Source organism: Amblyomma americanum, chromosome 1 (genome assembly GCF_052857255.1).
Source record: "Amblyomma americanum isolate KBUSLIRL-KWMA chromosome 1, ASM5285725v1, whole genome shotgun sequence".
Lineage (NCBI taxonomy): Eukaryota > Metazoa > Arthropoda > Arachnida > Ixodida > Ixodidae > Amblyomma > Amblyomma americanum.
The window spans coordinates 243,619,725-243,634,023 of NC_135497.1; the positions used below are offsets into that span (position 1 = coordinate 243,619,725).

At 47.2% G+C, this 14,299-nt stretch overlaps 1 protein-coding gene across 1 annotated transcript in view; it reads left to right on the forward strand.

Moving 5' to 3' along the window:
• The first annotated feature begins 490 nt into the window (after positions 1-490).
• Positions 491-14,299, forward strand: part of Ublcp1 (Ubiquitin-like domain-containing C-terminal domain phosphatase 1) — a 78,581-nt gene continuing 64,772 nt past the window's right edge. Inside the window, exon 1 of the mRNA XM_077651097.1 lies at positions 491-647. Within this exon, the coding sequence (XP_077507223.1) occupies positions 491-647 (157 nt within the window). The remainder of the gene's footprint in view (positions 648-14,299) is intronic.

Below are 14,299 nucleotides of genomic sequence, written 5' to 3' on the forward strand. Positions count from 1 at the left end.
ATTAAGCTTGATAAATATACTTCGGAAAAAAAATGTCGTTGTGTAATTACACTTAGATTATTTCTATTGCAGTGTTGTGTAAGTTTAAGGGCATAATACATATGCGGTAGCAGGGACAATTCATGTCGTTGGGAGTTACGTTGTCTGGCAACCCGGAAAACGCGCCGCGAAGGCGCCGCTCCCCTCGGGTGCTCGCGCGTTGACGGCAACGCGGGCGTCCACCGCGCGTCGCGTTTCTCGCTCGCGGAAAACGCGCCATGCGGTTCCGCCTTAAAATCCGCCATCATTTTCTTTAAATACGTCTTCCTACACTTTTAATTTTATGTCACCTCTCTGCTTTTGAGCCACCAATCTTTCAATCGCTTTTATCAGCTACTAGGGGTCGCGCCTGGCGGAGAAAGGCTGAACTCGCGCCGACGGCCGGTTCCCTTTGTTTTCTGGATGGAAAGGCTTCAGCGTGCAGCGTCTCGTCAAATTGATACCAACCAACATGTCATTTTTGTGTATAACAGTTCAGTTTGCTGGAAAGGAATATGAACTGTCTGATTTACCTCTGGATGGCTGCATGATGGACTTGAAGAATGCGATTTTTGAGAAAACTGGTTTGCGCCCTGAACAACAGATTCTTGGTGGCATCAAATGGGAAGGTACGCAATTTTTTAGCATTCTTCGCGTTTGCACATTGACGTTAGAAGACTTCAGCGAGAAGCGTTTGCCAACGTGCATTCATGAACAATGTTATGCAGGCGGAAGTTTTGAATGTCCGTGGTCAGTATGATTGCTTATACCGGATGATCGCTATGAGTCCCGGCGTCAGCGTGCGGTCTGTTATTTCTGAGCAGTCCAGAACGCTTTGCGTCTCTGCATCGTGCGACGTGTTCGCTTGGCTTTGAGCATTTTATTTTTCGACATAGTGCCATGCAGCCGGCCTTATTTCAAATGCGTGGCGTAGGAAAATGCTCTCTGGGCTGTGTAGACGATCATTTAGCCCAGTTGCGTCTCTGCATCGTGCGACGCGTTCGCTTAGCTTTGAGCATCTTAATGTTCGACAGAATGCCATGCAGCCGGCCTTATTTTTAATGCGTGTCATAGGTAAATGCTCAGTGGGCTGTGTAGACGACCATTTAGCCCAGTTGCGACTCGGAGACGGCTTGCGTCTCTGCATTGTGCTACGCGTTCGCTTAGTTTTAGCATCTTATTGTTCAACATGATGTCATTGTTATAGCGGGACAATCTTGGGGCCAAGCAACCATGTGTTACCATGTGTCACGTGACGGCGGCTTTCCCGCCAGTCTGTACCCTGCTTTCGGCAATAAAGTATGTAACAATTAGCGACGAAGGATCGAAATTTAGGCCTTATTGGGCGTAGGGCTAGCCGAAGCGGTTGGCGGTAGAGAAAATGGCAGCTGCACAGGGCAGGATTGGAGAATTCGTTCCGACGTAGGCGACATCTTCGCCCTTGCATTTGGAGCGCCTCGAATTTTTCTTTCAAGCAAACGACATTGACGGTAACGAGAAGCGAGCAACGCTCTGCAGCGTTTGCGGCCCAGCAACGTATGCCATCGTTTGCTCCCTTTGTTTTCCGGATGCGCCGTCGGCGGTGGCCTACAATGAGATCGTTAGGCGTCTCTCAAACCACTTCTCGCCGCGACGTCTGTGACAGTACAGCGTTTCAAGTTTGGCACGCGTAAGCAGCAGCCTGGTGAGTCAATTGCCGATTACATCGCAGAACTGCGACGTCTCTCGGAACATTGCGATTTCGGTGCGTCGCTTGACGACATGTTGCGCGACCGGCTGGTGTGCGGGATGCGAAGCGAGACTCTTCAGCGTCGGTTGCTGGCGAAGCCGGAGCTTACGTTTACGACACCTCGGGAGAAAGCCATTGCAATGGAATCTGCGCAGCGACAGGCCGAGCAAATTCGCGGCCAGCCGTCAGAGTGGAAATGCGCGTCAACGGAAGTCCCCTAGAGATGGAGGTAGACTCGAGTGCAGTGTGTTCAGTCATCAACGACCGGACTATGCGGAAGCTGCGAATATCGAAAAGGGTGTTGCGCCCAAGTAGTGTTCATCTCCCAGCTTACAATAACAATGAACTACGAGTGTTGGGTGAACTGACCGTTACGGTGGAATTCAAGGGGCAGGAGCATCGCCTGCGTTTGGTGGTGGTTAAGGGTGCTAGTATTGGACTTCTCGGTCGGGACTGGTTCAAGTCCTCGGGAATAAGTTTGAGTGGCGTTCACGGTGTGTGCTAGCCGAGCCGAACTGACAGTAAGGGAGCAACTGCCTTGATGAAGAAGTATTCTTCAGTCTTTGAGCCTGGACTTGAGACAAGTAAGGGGCCTCCTGTACGCATAGAGGTGAACCCGTCAGCTCCACCGCGATTTCTGAAGCTACGACAAGTACCGTTTGCATCGATACTGAAGGTCGACAAAGCACTGGACAGGTTGCTGAGGCAAGGCGTTTTCTAGCCTGTACGGCACTCGAAGTGGGCAACACCTGTCGTTCCAGTTGTCAAAAAGGATGGATCGATAAGGATCTGCGGGGACTACAAGAGCACAGTCAATTGTGTAGTGCAGTGGGAAACGAATCCCCTGTCGACACCAGAGCAGCTTTTGGCCTGGCTGGCAGGCTGCTCGAAGTTTTCAAGGCTAGACCTCGGACAAGCGTATCAACAAAAGACTGTTGATGAAGAAACAGCTGACTTGTCGATGGTTACAACACATCAGGGACTGTTCCGAGTAACCCGTCTTCAATTTGGCGTGGTAGTGGCTATTTTTCAGAGGTACATGTAAGAACTGTTGCATGGAATAGATGGTGTTCTTGTGTTCTTGGATGACAACTTGATCGGTGGAAAGGATGAGGCACTGCACCATGCCCGTTTGCAAGAAGCACTCAAAAGAATCCATGAAGACGGTCTGCGACTGAAATTTGACAAATCTCAACTTTGTGTTGAGGAAGTGTGTTACTTGGGATTCCGCGTGAACTCTGCAGGTGTGCAGCCGACAGAAGACAAGGTGCGTGTTATTCACGAGGCCCCGGAGCCGACATGCAAAACGAACTTCAAGCCTTTTTGTGAGCTCTGAACTTTTACAAGTTTCTTAAAGGAGCAGCTCGTGTCTTGGAGCCACTGTACTGGCTGTTGGACAAGGGTCGCGAGTGGCGTTGGACGGAAGCCGAGGCTGACGCATTTCATCAGGCGAAATGTCTGTTGCAGTCATCACATGTTCTTGTGCACTATGATGTCAACAAGCCCCTAGTGCTAGCCTGTGACGCGTCCCCGTATGGACTGGGTGCTGTGTTGACTCATCTGGGCGAAGATGGCAGCGAGAGACCAGCAGTGGTTGGAAGTGTGCCAAATGATTTCCATGTCGGCAGCTGCAGTTTGTGCGAAGCTTCGTTTTCTTTTTGCGACCCATGGCATTCCAGAGACTTGTTTCGGATAACGAAACTGCATTTTGTTCGGAGGAGTTCAGAGACTTCAAGTGCCGAAATCAAATCCGACATATGACCGTTGCCCCATATCACCCTTCTTTGAATGGTCAAGCAGAACGGATGGAGCGTGAAACCAAGGAAGTACTCAAGCACATGGTTGGAGGCAATATCGACACACGTCTGGCTAGGTTTTTAATGACTCAGCATATCCTGCCTCATGCTACAACAGGCAAGAGCCCAGTCGAATTGCTAATGGGCAGGAAACGTTCAACTGTGTTAGAGCGTCAGCATCCAGTCCTGCAGTCCTGTGTGCAGCAGAAACAGGAGCAGGTGATGCAGTACCGTAACCAGGCAGTGCGACTGTTTGAAGTGGGAGATCCAGTGTTTGTGAGCAACTATCTCTATGGGCCCAAGTGGTTACCAGGCATTGCGGATGCTGTCACTGGACCAGTGTCGTACTTGGTCGTCATCAAGGATGGATGTCGATGAAGACGTCATGTCGATGAACTCAGAAGTCGTTCTGCCAGCTACGCATTGTACTGTTCCATTTCTGGGATGTGCGAAGAGGAGGAATCATTGGTCGCTTCCCCGGCAGGGTATTCCGAATCTTGCATTCCTCCAAGCCCAGAGGACCCTGGAAGACGGGACCAAAGAGAAATAGGAGAGTAGGCTGCAACGCCCAGTACCGAATCTGCCAGTACAGTGCCAACGCAGCCGTCCCGCGTATCTGAAGGACTTCGTGACGTAGGGGGGAGGAGTGTTATAGCGGGACAACCTTGGGGCCCAGCAACCCCGTGTTTCCATGTGTCACGTGACGACAGCTTTCCCGCCAGTCTGTACCCTGCCGCCGGCCATAAAGGATGTAACAGTCATGCAGCCGGCCTTATTTCAAATGCGTTGCATAGGTAAATTCTCAGTGGGCAGTGTAGACGGTCATTTAGCCCAGTTGCGTCTCGGAGACGTTTTGCATCTCTGCATCGTGCGACGCGTTGACTTAGCTTTGAGCATATTATTATTCGACAGAATGTCATGCAGCGGGCCTTATTTCAAATGCATGGCGTAGATAAATGCTCAGTTGGCTGTGTAGACGATCATTTAGCCCAGTTGCGTCTTCGAGACGAAAACGTCTCTGCATCGTCCGACGCGTTGGCTTAGCTTTGAGCATCTTATTATTCGACAGAATGTCATGCAGCCAGCCCTATTTGAAATGCCTGGTGTTGGTAAATGCTCAGTGGCTGTGTAGACGATCATTTAGCCCAGTTGCGTCTCGGAGATGTTTTGCGTCTCTGCATCGTGCAACGCGTTCACTTAGAGTTGAGCATATTATTGTTCGACCGAATGTCACGCATCCGGCCTTATTTCAAATGCATGGCGTAGGTAAATGCTCACTGGGCTGTGCAGACGATCATTTAGCCTAGTTGCGTCTCTGCATCGTGCGACGCGTTGGCTTAGCTTTGAGCATCTTATTATTCGACAGAATGTCATGCAGCCAGCCTTATTTTAAATGCCTGGCGTTGGTAAATGCTCAGTGGGCTGTGTAGACGATCATTTAGCCCAGTTGCGTCTCGGAGACGTTTTGCGTCTCTGCATCGTGCAACGCGTTCGCTTAGAGTTGAGCATATTATTGTTCGACCGAATGTCATGCATCCGGCCTTATTTCAAATGCATGGCGTAGGTAAATGCTCACTGGGCTGTGTAGACGATCATTTAGCCTAGTTGCGTCTCTACATCGTACGACGCGCTCGCTTAGCTTTGAGCATCTTATTGTTCGACAGAATGTCATGCAGCCGGCCTTTTTTCAAATGCGTGGCGTACGTAAATTCTTAGTGGGCTGTGTAGACAATCATTTATTACTGAAAAAATGCTCCGCTGTACAAAGAAACCCGCTGGTAATGCGTTGCTGGAGGGTTTTCCGCAACATGAGCTACGGACTAAATGCCAGAAACAGAGACTCCGTTTGACGACTGTCACATTATTGCTAACGGAATGTTACGCTATGCTATGCACGAGAACGAAATGAGTTTTCGCAAAGAATGCTTCTGCTGTGTTCTTATTAAATGTTCCGAAATGTGTACGCATACTTCCTCCGTTGACTCGGAAGTCATTTCATCTAGAGCGGAAATGATCTGGATTGTAATTATGTACTTTCTGTAGTACATGCACGTGCGTCTTCGTATAGCTTCTGCCTACAATGTTCGCTGCAGATATAGGCGTCCAGGTGCTGAAGATATAAGTATTATGTACAAGACTTTCCTTTTCGCATATTATGTATTGCATACGTACAAAGAATGCAGCTTAGAATGAAAGAGTGGTGTTTCGGTGAATACAAGTACATACGTTTAATTTCCATGACAAACTACAAAGATTGTACCTCTGCGCATTGCTGTCGGATCCATCTGAAAAGCATTAAAAAATCCTCATCTAGTAATCACACAACACCAATTATAAATTTCACAAATACATTTGAACCATCCGCTACTGAACAATCGGCTTTCGTAGAAGCTTGCAGAAGAACCAAACCGTTGTGGTTCATTGCGCAAAATTAATTTCTCAAGACAGTAAGCAGTTTAAAGACCACAGGTCCAGAAAGAAGCCGACAAAATTCGCTTGCCCGGGCGGCACTGTGTGCATGAAAATCTTTACGGTTGTCTGTCATTTTGTGCAAATAGAAAGTAGCTCAGGATGGGTGCCAAATACAATTCAATGCACATGCCTTTCAGTACATAGTACTCAATGCACAACTTAGCGAGCAAGGAACATTGGTAACATCTGAAAAGGGCCGGACACTTGCCCACAAGCATGATGATTGTGATTTTTTGCAAGGGCATATGAGGCCAAAGAGCGCCATGGCACAAGGTGTTTTCTTCATCTCAAGGTGGAGCTAAAGACCCATTTACTAAGCATTTCACCCTAAAGAACCCGAGAACCAGGCCAGGGGAAACCTTGTACCCATTTTATCACTGGTGGGTACCTGACACTTGCCCACAAGCAATTAGGAAGCACACTTCCCCTAAACCTTACACTTTCGATCACAGTTTCCATTATCACAGCATATGCAAGCAAATATACTAATATCTGATGTCAGTGAAAATGCAGTCACAGGTACCGGTTGTAGCTCAGTAAGGTATTCCAATATCTCGGCAGTGTGCCTCACGAGGAACAGATGCTCAAGTTCCTAGAAAGGGCTCTTTGCAGAAATTTAACCAAAGGTCGTTGCCATGTGAACATTTTCAAAATGATGACTCAGAAAGACTAAGTGTCCTCATGTGCCTGATGCAAAAGAAGGATGAAGACATGAGTCTCTCTGCTTCTTCGTCAGCTTTGATACGTTTTTTCTGGTACTGCTTCGCGCAGCTTCAGTCACCTTCTTGACATTTTGTGAAATAATTCCATATATGTGAAAGATCTCGCTAGCAAACATTTCGGCACTAATGGTGAAGCAAAAAGAACCATGTCCAAGGCTTTTTTGTGACACTAAAGGAAGGCTCGCCTTTTAGGGTCATCATTACGAAGAGGTCCATGTGGCAACAAACTTTGAGACAAATTATGCAAGGGCTCCGTGTTTTGAAGCCTAAGAATATCTCATGATGTGCCCTGTATATGTATCAGAACATCTCAGTGAGCTGTTACCGAGCCCTGTGAGTGCACTGTCACTTGACATCAAGGGTATGTAATTTTCTTCACCACATGCTGCAATGATGTATATGTCAAGCGAAAGCATAAAAGGCCATGCGCAGCTGTTAACTTTCCTTCTTGCTCGTTAAGTTCTACAGTATGTACTACGTAATGACAGACGGTGTCTGCATCGACTCATGTTTAACACCCGTCCTGTGCGACCTCCATATTGCGCGAAATGACAGGCAACTCTATAACACCCTTCATGCACAGAGTGTCATCAGGGTAAGTGTGTTCTGTCAGCGTCATGGTCTTGTGGCTTGCGCTGTGTTTTCTACTCTTAAATTATTTACTGCTTTCATTCTCCACTCCAAGAAGCCTGAATATGCTACACTGGGCTGCTCCACGGGTCGTGCAGTAACCTGGCCGTTTTTTCATACCTCGGAGGCACTCAACTAGGAAGCTATGCTTACTATATTCAGCAGATAAGTGTACATGTGACACACATCATTAATAACCAATTGTTACAGTGGTATCTCGTGCGAGAATATCTAAATGCTACTCAATTTTTGCTTAAATTTTCAGATACACTCTTAGATTAAAAATATAATTTGGCTACATAAGCAGAAGCACAGCACCAAGGTACTAAGCAATCCGCCTTTTTTCATGTTCCTGTGCTGCCACTTCGCGTACAGCGCTGGAAGCTAATTGGAAGGGTACTGTGCTGCTGAGCCCACCGAAGAGCAAATTCTTCAGTATATCCAATCATGCGGCATGCGATGCGATGCGATCGCCAGCTGAGCAAGGGCCGCTGCTTCAGAGATGAAGGCTACATTCGGAACATAATGTTCAATGAAATATCCCCGATCAGTGAGAATGGCGTTTTCCGCTGTATATGCCTGCCATCCATGAAAGGTGGATACTACATCGTGCACGCCGTAGCACAGAAAACGACTGGGGACAACGGTTTTCACAATCCCGCCGCGGTGGCTGAGTGTTTATGGCGCTCGGCTGCTGGCCCGAAAGACGCGGGTTCGATCCCGGCCGCTGCGGCAGAATTTCGATGGAGGCGAAATGCTAGAGGCCCGTGTACTGTGCGATGTCAGTGCACGTTAAAGAACCCCAGGGGGTCGAAATTTCCGGAGCCCTTCACTACGGCGTCCCTCATAGCCTGAGTTGCTTTGGGACGTTAAACCCCACTAAACCAAACCAAACCAAGTTTTCACAAGCAATCGTTGTGCTCAAGCGCTTCTGAATAGCTACACGAGCGATAAAAGCACAAGCGTACTCGCAACATGGCCGCTCTGCTAGCATTTTACTTTATTTTCCCACAGCACACCGCTGCATAGGTTAAACAAGCATGCGCGTCCATAAAGACGTACGCGAGAAGCGCACATTGAGCCATTCCAACGAAACCACGCGGAGCTTTTCATCATGGATATGATGCGAACACACGCATAACGCACCTTCTGCTTCTTCTGCCTCTTAATACATGGCACGTACCCACATGGGGGTATTGGCCAAGATGTAGTGGCATAAAGAAAGAAATTTCCCCAGGAGATTACGACAAAATTGTAGCACCATGCGTGAATGCTCTCGTAGATTCTTTTTCGTTGTCCGCTCCACCGCGCGTTGAAAGCGGCTCACAGCACTTGCCCATTTGGCCTTCTTGCTTGGGAAAGCAAAAAACGTCGGAACGAAGTCTGGGTGCCGCGGGGACATTCTAGGCCTTCCTGCCCATCAATAAAACATTTCGTGATGGACTGCACACGCATTTAACCACAGTACTTCGTCCGCACCTGTCACAAAGTGATTCCCGCAGTATTGACGGTGCCCAATGGCGGCCACGATCGTTGAGCCGGCGAACGGCTTTTATCCACGCTTCGCGTCGAAGGCGGTCCCGGGAAGCGTTCGGAAAGCGAAAAAATCCGAATTTGCTTCCCTTTGCATATTGGTCAAAGCAGCTGTATGCAACACATGTCGTAGGCATTGCCAAATGCGTCGCACTGAACGCCCGACGGCTGCAGCAACGCACCCCGCGTAGGAAGCCGGTTTGTTTACACTTCCACGGCCGGTCTCGAGTGGCGCGCGACCCTTTCAATATGTTTCGCGACACTGCCGCCAGGGGATGGGCGCATGCGCAGTCGCGTCGTGAAAAGGCGGATTGCCTGAAGCACTGTGCGCAAGTTCTCGTGCCATCATGAATACAGCACACTGTCCACGTCTTCGTCATGCCATGTCACTCCAGCATTTTGCTAGTAAAATTTTCCTCTAAAAAAAGTAGTTTTGTTTATGTTAGACTGGTCATATTTAATTTTACTATATACTATGTACTTCTCATTGTACTGCCCCAGACTAAATAATACCAATGATCATCACGCTTTGAATTTTGTCATATACGATCACCAAATTTGGTGTAATGATTATGTTCTTAGAAAATCTGATTGAAAAAATCTGACAAAATATTATTTCATGCTAAAAACAATAAACTATGTGAAAAAAATTTCAACCTTCCGTTCTGCATAAAGGAAAGAAAATTCCCCTTGTTTTTTCACAAGGTTCTGCAAGTACACAATTCAGTTAATCTACTCTGCAAGTAGAAACTATCAGCACGAGACAGGTACGAGAAAGGAGACAAAAGAGGCCCTGACTCGCAACTGAAGTTTATTGAAGTGATCCAGAAATATATAGAAAAGCCAAACAACACCACAAACCGCACAATTACACTTAAGCTACATCACAACTTAAGTAAAAGATCGCCCTTAACATTGCCCTCATCTATAAAAGTCCAACTCGCTGCGTGGTAACGCTATGGACAGCACACTAACACATTCGTCACCGAGTCATGTGCCTAGCCTCGAAAATTGTTTGGTTAATCCGCTCCGAACGTATCGCCAAAATGTGTGTTGCCGAAAGAAATGGCTAGCAGCATTCACACCCCTTGCAATGTGCAGATAAGATAGAGCACCTACCAATATCCGAACACCTCTTGTGCTCCTGTAATCTTACAAAGATACGCCTTCCAGTTTCACCAATATAAACCCGATCACACGATAATGGTATCCGATACACCACATACCTTTTACAAGGCACATATACGTTGTCATGTTTCACTCGACACGTGTGCTTTTCGCGAACGAAATTCACAAAATTATTGTTAACAATTTTACAGATTGTGGACAGCTTATTAGGGGTCGAGAACGCCATTTTTACATCATACCTTCTGGCCGAATTTTTCAAATTTCACGACAATCTATGTATCCATAGTACCACAGTCAGTATTTTGGCATCTCACTGGCTGCCCTCGGCCTGATCCTTCGATTTCCTGCGAAGGGGTTTCAGCTTTACCATGCTAAAGGGAAGAATGGCGCAGCATCAAGTAACGAGGACAGCAGGACAGCACACCCACGCACAAGTGCCAACCTTGGAGCAGATACAGAATCCAAGAGCACGTGGTTGACATTCAGCGTTGACAGTCAAGGAAACGAGAAAACACTGATTTGAACATTCAAGATCGAACGAGCGCAATCCTTGCCTGCCAATGCTGAATGTCAAGCACGCGCTCTTGGATTCTGTATCAGCTCCAAGGCTGGCACTTGTGCGTGGGTGTACTCTCCTGCTGTCCTCGTTATTTGACGCTGCACCATTCTTACGTTGAGCATGTCTGACCAACTTGCCCAATCTTATACGCTCAGCTTTAACAATTTTTCACACGCTCCTGCAGTAGCATGGTTGAGAAATATTGATTTCGTTAGCCTTAAAATCTGCTCTTGGAAACCAGTTGTGATGCTGTGAAAGCATGGCTTCATCAATACCGAGCTTAGACTAGACGACGTAATGCTATCTTTCACTAGCGTAGAATCTTTCGACCAATAGTCAAGTAGCTGCTTAACACTCCTGGGTGAATATCGCCAGCACGTATGGCATGTGCAGAACATCAAGGTAAGGTTCAGAAACCACTACTCTTTCTGTTGGGAAATTTTTTCTAAGGTAAACTTAAGACAAAGGCCTTGCTCCTTAAACAACTTCACAATATGTACAGGTCCGACACTATCGCAACCTTTGTAAAAGCCCAGAAAATCATCGACGTAGCCAACGATTTTCCCTCCCAGCCCATGCAATTTCTTGGCAATCATTCCGTCCACCCTGCTTAAGAGAATGTTGCTTAGAACAGGGGCAACCTTCGAATCGATACATTTAGCAGGATTTTGAACATATGCCGCTGCCATACTCCACAAACATGCTCTTCAGTTCAAATAACAGGTGGTAGGTGCCAAAAAAGACTTATATTACACACCTGTTCCTAAACACAAGCTCATCGTTGTGCTCCGATATATAAGCATTCACAATCTTTTCCCCAGGTCTTCATACAGGATAGAATAAAATAGTTCTAAATCGGCACTAACCGCAAGAAAATCCGCTGGATTGTGATTCTTAAGATACTCAACCACACTGCGAATAGAGTACAAGAAACGGATCTTCAAGACGCGAAGTAGACAGATGCTTTGGCATATAACCAGAGACAATATTTTGCATGAACCCTTTTCTGAAATTTATCTAAAGAGCATGTTATTAAATAGCATTTATCTGAAGAGCATGTTTGTAGAGTATCGCAATGCGGTATGTCTTCAAAACTCTGGTATATGTTTTGGTTCGAAGGTTGGCCTTGTACTAATTAAGCTATATTTTCTTAAGCATGGTGGATAGAATTATTGTCAAGAACGTACATGGGTTGGGGGAAAATATCTTTTGCTATGTCGATGATTTTCTGGTCTTTTATAAAGGTTGTGAGAGTTTGGGACCTGTACATATTTTCAAGTTGTTTAAGGAGCAATGCCTTTATCTTAGGTTTACCTTAGAGCAAATACCCCAACAAAAAGAGCTGTGGTTTCTTTACTTTACCTTGATGTTCTGGACACGCCATGTGTGATGGCGATATTCACCTAGGAGCTTACCCCTGAATGCAGAAATGTAACGACTCGTACTTGACTTGCGCTGTTCTCAAGACGGCTTCATCATGTGCCATAAATCTTACTTGACTTGGAAGGCAACCTCCGCTCTTACTTGGCTTAACCGAAGGCGGCCATATTTCAAGTCTGCATCCGGGGTGGCTTGGAACCGACTTCGCCGAGTCTCTGCGTTATTTCCAACATGGCAGCCCGCAGGAACGACGTCGCGCGCAGGATTTCTTCCTTCGAATTCGCGTGCTACGCAATGTATGTAGCTTTTTCGGAGCCACGTCCGCAAGTTCCGCGACCGGCCTTGCGCGATCAGGGCAACCCCATGGAACTGTACAGTGAAGACCGGTTCCTCGCCCGGTACAGATTTTCAAGATCGCCGTGCGCAAGTTGCTCTCCATGCTGCCTGTGCAAGAGTGCGCCGACAACAGGGAACAGCCTGTGCCTTTCATGCTGCAGCTACTTACGGCACTGAGGTTTTATGCAGCTGGAACTTTCGGGCAGTGACAGGAGACCTGGTGCGCATTCCGCAGTCAACAGTGTGCGGCGCAGTTTGCAAAATGACTGTGTTAATAGCCAAACACATGCGCCCGATGCTCGTCCACTTCCCCCAAGCGTCCGAGTTTGCCAGAATGATGCGTGACATTTACGAGCTGGCAGAATTTCCGGGAGTCACCGCGTGCATAGACTGCACGCACGTTCGGATTAAAAGCCCCGGTGGTGAAGACGCAGAAGTGTTCCGTAACCGGAAGGACTACTTCTCTATCAACGTGCAGGTAAGCAATGAACATTTTCAGCTTTTTCTTGCAACGCGCTTGCTGCCCCCCCCCTCCTTTTTTTTCGGGTCGCCACGAACGTGCAACTGTGATGTTGCTTGTCTAGTGCGCTGGTGGATGAAATATTGCGAAATATGTCACTGTGTACTATCGCGCTCAATATGAGCTACACCTACCGCGCGAGCGACCGGTCAAGCGCTAGCGCACTGCAGCTCATACTGAGCGTGATAGTACAGTGCTGCGCTCGAGGTCCAGCTTTTTCTTTTAAACGCGGTGACTGCTTGAGAATCTAGATTTGCTAACCATTCAGACCACCTGTCAAGCGCTGTAATGCGTTCGTTTTGTTTCTGCTCGTGGCCCTCGAAAATGATTTTCACAAGTGATCTGGATTTTCTCGATAAAACAATACCGTGTCCACAGCGTCCGTACTGCAGGGGTAGTTTATCCCGAACCTAGGAAATAATAGGCGCCGTACACGGCCCTAGTTGTGCTGACTGGTATATTGCTGGTTTAATGCAGGCTGTCACTGGACCACAACTCCAGTTTTTCGATGTCGTTGCCAGCTGGTCAGGTTCGGTGCACGACAGTCGAATTTTTGATAATTCCCGCGTGCGGGTAAGTATGAGGAAAGCCGGGTGCCTGGTGTGCTGCTGGGAGATGCTGGATATGGGTGCCAGCCATTCTTGATGACGTCGCTCTCAGACCCTGGCCCAGCAAACACACCAGAAGGAAGGTAAGTTGGCAGTGACATTGCGTGGCACAAGCTTTGACCACACGTTTGATGTGTGGTATCGATTTGTAACAAATGCAGTTTTGTCCTGTTAATACGGACGACTCGAATTATGTATTTTTCCCGAATTTTTCTTGTTTAGTGTTTGTGTGTATGTGTGCTGTGTAATGGTATATAGTGGCAGTCAACATGCTTTACTACTCCCCACATTGCATGAGTGGCTGTGAAAAAAAATTACCTCCATGCGCACACTGAAAAACCACAATCAGCAGCTGTCAGCATAAGGAGTTGCGAGTTTTTGTTTGGAATGTGAACATGTAGTACAAGATACTTAATCTCATTGACCACTAGGCACGTCTAGTATGCTTATACCTGCACCGCATAATTTTAACAATAATGGTGATCAGCTTCCAAGATTGCCATATTTTTACTTCAGTGCCCGCCACTATGCATAGAAGCAGTCCATAATCTTCAATATGTTTAGGTTATTTTTGTTCATGACTCATTATTTTAGACGACTCGCTTTATCAACACTTTTTCTTGCTAACCAAAGTGTCCATTTTAACGAGGTACAACCGTAAAAGGCAGAGCGTAATATTCATTTATTCACACAGGTACCACAAAGCCCACATCAAGACGAGGAACAGTGTCGAAAAGTCATTTGGAGTGTGGAAGCGCCACTTCCCTTGCCTGGACAAGGGGCTGCAGCATAAGCCACAGAAGGCGGCCTGCATAATAACAGCCTGTGCAGCACTTCATAACTTTGGCTGCTTGATGAAGGAGCCGCA